A 3626-nucleotide genomic window follows, 5' to 3' on the forward strand; every position below is an offset into this window, starting at 1 on the left:
CTTGACATTCTACTGCATTCACAGCCAATGGATGAGCTGAGAACAGTTACGTCGGCCATGTGGGGCTACTATCTGTAGGGCTCCGTCTAAGGTCTCTGTACGGATACACTCAATTTTAGACCCAATTCAAACTAACTGGCAAGCTACTGAGTGTTTTTCAAGAGATTTCCTGTCCTTCCCTGCCCATCCGCGCCAGAGCCCCAGTGTGAGAGGAGAAGGTCAGCTAGGATACGCGTAGCTGCACCCTCTAACCACTCTCAGCATCCACGCTGATGATAGTTAGCGCGGACCCAGACAACATTGCATATTTGTACTTCAAACTAGAAATACTCTGCAAGCAATAAGATACACGAACGATCGAACCGTTTGGTCGATTCCTTAGTAATTCTTAGTCAAATCTAATCTGTGTGGTAGATAGTGGTCCTGTCCCAAGTGTGCGCTTCGAGTACTATGGCACGTGTAGGACTATGAAATCATGAGTCTCCTACAATGCAAACGGGTAAATGCCAGAAGGTGCTGCATGCTCTTGAAGGCTAGTGGATGTACGCGAATAGCCTGTGGCGTGCCTAAGGAGATAGAAAGCAATTGATGCCAATGGGTTCTCAGGGCGGTCTCGCAGCGTCTCTTCCAATGCAGGATACAATACAGGAACCACGGTTTCCATGAGATATGCTATATCTTCCATTTGAAGAGCAAGCGGCTCGATGTGCATCACTTGACGAGCTGTTGTTGCTTCAGGGACTCCTAAGAGGTTGTTCCCGAACTTCCATGAGTCAGCAGCGCGTTTTTGGTGCGAACCCATTGTTGCAACCCCCAGTGTGGGGGCCGTTATGTCATTTGCTTGTGCCTCCACAAGAGCACTGGCCTCTCTTGCCATTTGCTGCCTCTGCTTTTCACAGATGGCGACGCCCGCAACAAGACAATCCGAGCAGGTGAAGTACTCCCAGGGACTAGGAGCAACGCGAGACGCGACAGCTCCGATTTCTAGCCGACCACTTCTCAACCAGCTATCCATAGGTGCAGTACTTTGTGAACTAGGCATTTCTTTCTCACTAGAGCCTGTCCACACTATTGGTTCAAGCGTTAGGGGCTGCTGTGTCAACACATCAACGGGCACAAGTGTAGGAACGTAGGACACTCCATCAACCACCGTCAGGATGCCTGGAGAGGAGAGGCACATGTGGAAGTGCGTCGCATCCTGTTTATCGGCCAAGATTGTTAGAGGGAACGTGATAGGTAACTCAGCCAAGGGACCCTTGTTAGGCGAGTCAGCTGCTGCGTTACATCCTTCACCACAGACGAATTCCGCTCTTACAATGCTACCTGAAGCACCCAGTCCTTCCTTAAACCCCTTAGAGTGACCACTATGCATATGTAAGCTATCTGACTCTGCTGGACTGTGTATGATGCATATTGCGTTGTTTTCCTCTAGTTCCTGATATATTAGGCCAGCGTAGATTTCCTGAATTCCCGTGTAGCACCGTCTTGCACCAGGTATAATTAGGCTCTGTGGCATCAATGGATCCAGACCTTGGCAGACCTCTGTATTGTCACCAACGTTAAGCTCATTATGAGGAAGGCTTAGGACAGCCAGAGAGGCTTCTGAAATTCTCAGGTCTGGGCTCCCATGTGTACCATCTAGAAACACCTGCATTGTGCTCACATGCAAGGCCTGTCGCACTGCCTAAAGGAACTAAAGAGAACATGTTCCAAAGGTGGTTTCGAGCTGTGCTATCTAGCAAGAGGAACCGGAGTAAGCTACGTGAACTCGCAGGCGCTCTTGAAGTCACGTTGTGGTGTCTGGTTGTGCTACGAGAATTGCCATACCTGCCTCGTCATGTTCTCCCCGTTAAAGCCGGGATGTTTCCCCTCGCAAATCAAATTGAATTCATGAAAAAATGCCCTTAAAGATGCACTGCCACAGGGACGCCGTGTGTGAAGCACCAAGCGAAAGGCTCTACGTGCTCTTGCAAAGGCAAAAAGAACGCTCAACAAGCAAGGAACAATCCGCCAGTAGCCGCTTTTGAGCTGGACTGGGAGAAGTAGTTGCGCTCCAGCTTTAGCCTCCTCCTTGCTTCCTTTATCTAGCTCACAGGATGCCACTTCACCCTCTTGCCCACACTCAACCATCTGAGGGCTCGTCGCATGCAACTCAGCAGTTCATCTTTCTCCATGGGCGCCATGGGAAGCTAGTTTCCTTACTGAGTCGACTTCGCACAAATGCGTGAGGGGAAACTGACGCTAAAAGAATTCACAAACTTACGACGCCGTCATCACGACCGAGCACCATGTTCGGATCTGGGGATTCACAACCTAATGCCACGCATACAGTGGGTGGAAGCATTAAATGCCTCAAGAGTTTTCTGTGGTCTTCAAGAAGACTTGCTGCAGCGCCATCTGTTGTATGGCCTCGTGCATTGCCTCCAGCTTGGCGCCGCATCTGTTTAGTGCTTTTGCCACTCATGAAGGCCTGAAGGTGCTGTTCTGCCTCTTCAACCTATTCAGCACCCCTACGACACGCACATCAGCTCTCGACCTATATGCTGCTACTCTATTGTACTTGTTCTAGTCAATATTCACCCAGTGAGCCTGAGCCTTTCCCGCATTTTGCTTGGTGCGCTATTTACTGCCTGCCAGTTTTGCGGGTTTCCGCATATGCAAGATGTGCGATGGAACTAAAGTTGTCGAACACTTGCATCTGATATTTGCTTAGCAGAGCTTTTGTAGCGAAGGCGCAAGTAATCGCCAAACGACAACCGTTCTTCATTTTGTGCTGGAGCACCCGAAATGCCCTGCAGTAACGGCAAAAGAACTCCTTCACTGAAACAGTCTGCGTGATTATAAAACGTGGGATCGTTGGACAAGGCTACTGGTTCCTCAGTGTAATGCTCAAGCTTGGCAGAGGAATGCTTCTTGTTGTGCAAAACATACCGGCAACCATCCTCCAGACTTGGCATTTATTGTCCCCCACGTTGTCTCCGCTAATATGTGAGAGGCAAGCCTTTTTGCAGATGTATCCAACAGCTCCCCTTTTATGGCATGCGTCGCCTTTTTGGCATACCTAGATGATGCAATCATAGTATTATCGACATCCACATGAATTAATATTACAGGTACTTGCTCCTGTGTTGATCGGGAGTAGCCAGTAGGCTGAGAAATTGCGGTAAGAAGCCAGCGTTTTGCGGAAGTTTTCCCCTCCATTGCTTTATAGATGGCCTACAGGCTTCGCATGACAACGGTATCGATACATACTACCTTGCTTGCGCGATTGCTTGCGCGATGCAGCTCATACACTACATTGGCTGGAGGATTCAGCAAGCCCATACATTCTTTGCCGAGTCTTTCAGCAAAATTGATCGATTTATTGTGTGTCGTTTAGAATGTTGCTCCGAAAATATGTAGGGTATACAAACGCCAGTTTTGAACCAATAGAAAGGATAAGCTTTGGGGCTTTTGGTGGCTGCATGCCCCTGCGCTTTCATTACAACCATTCGAATATTCTCGGAGCGAGGTAATATAATCTATCCACGCCCTTCAATGGCAACAGCTATTTTCTGATAACTTCCGCTCCATGTCCTAGCTTCTCAAGGGTGTAACCACTGCAAAGAAATCTTCGAGTACCTTCC

At 48.8% G+C, this 3626-nt stretch overlaps 2 protein-coding genes across 2 annotated transcripts; both read right to left on the reverse strand.

The window, feature by feature from the left end:
- Positions 1-484: 484 nt before the first annotated feature.
- LOC113147385 lies at positions 485-2130 on the reverse strand. The gene is made up of 2 exons (XM_026337753.1): positions 1972-2130; positions 485-1648 (listed from the first exon to the last, which is right to left on the reverse strand). Exons 1-2 carry the CDS (start codon positions 2128-2130, stop codon positions 485-487), a joined length of 1323 nt encoding a protein of 440 aa, XP_026193538.1.
- A 121-nt stretch (positions 2131-2251) lies between these two features.
- LOC34621700 lies at positions 2252-3201 on the reverse strand. The gene is made up of 3 exons (XM_026337754.1): positions 2932-3201; positions 2691-2792; positions 2252-2497 (listed from the first exon to the last, which is right to left on the reverse strand). The coding sequence occupies exons 1-3, from the start codon at positions 3199-3201 to the stop codon at positions 2252-2254; spliced, it is 618 nt and encodes a 205-aa protein (XP_026193539.1).
- Positions 3202-3626: the final 425 nt, after the last annotated feature.

This window comes from Cyclospora cayetanensis, unplaced genomic scaffold (assembly GCF_002999335.1).
Source record: "Cyclospora cayetanensis isolate NF1_C8 unplaced genomic scaffold, CcayRef3 CcayRef3_contig_20, whole genome shotgun sequence".
Taxonomy (NCBI): domain Eukaryota; phylum Apicomplexa; class Conoidasida; order Eucoccidiorida; family Eimeriidae; genus Cyclospora; species Cyclospora cayetanensis.

What these genes read in the sequence shown, in the direction of transcription:
- LOC113147385 (XM_026337753.1), bottom strand. Translation starts at nt 2,130, where the DNA reads ATGGTTGAGTGTGGGCAAGAGGGTGAAGTGGCATCCTGTGAGCTAGAT. An exon ending in TGAGCGTTCTTTTTGCCTTT is followed by an intron (nt 1,649 to 1,971) that starts GCAAGAGCACGT and finishes AGCACAATGCAG; the next exon opens with GTGTTTCTAGATGGTACACA.
- LOC34621700 (XM_026337754.1), bottom strand. Translation starts at nt 3,201, where the DNA reads ATGGAGGGGAAAACTTCCGCAAAACGCTGGCTTCTTACCGCAATTTCT. An exon ending in AGTCTGGAGGATGGTTGCCG is followed by an intron (nt 2,793 to 2,931) that starts GTATGTTTTGCA and finishes CCGTTACTGCAG; the next exon opens with GGCATTTCGGGTGCTCCAGC. An exon ending in AGCAAATATCAGATGCAAGT is followed by an intron (nt 2,498 to 2,690) that starts GTTCGACAACTT and finishes GGTGCTGAATAG; the next exon opens with GTTGAAGAGGCAGAACAGCA.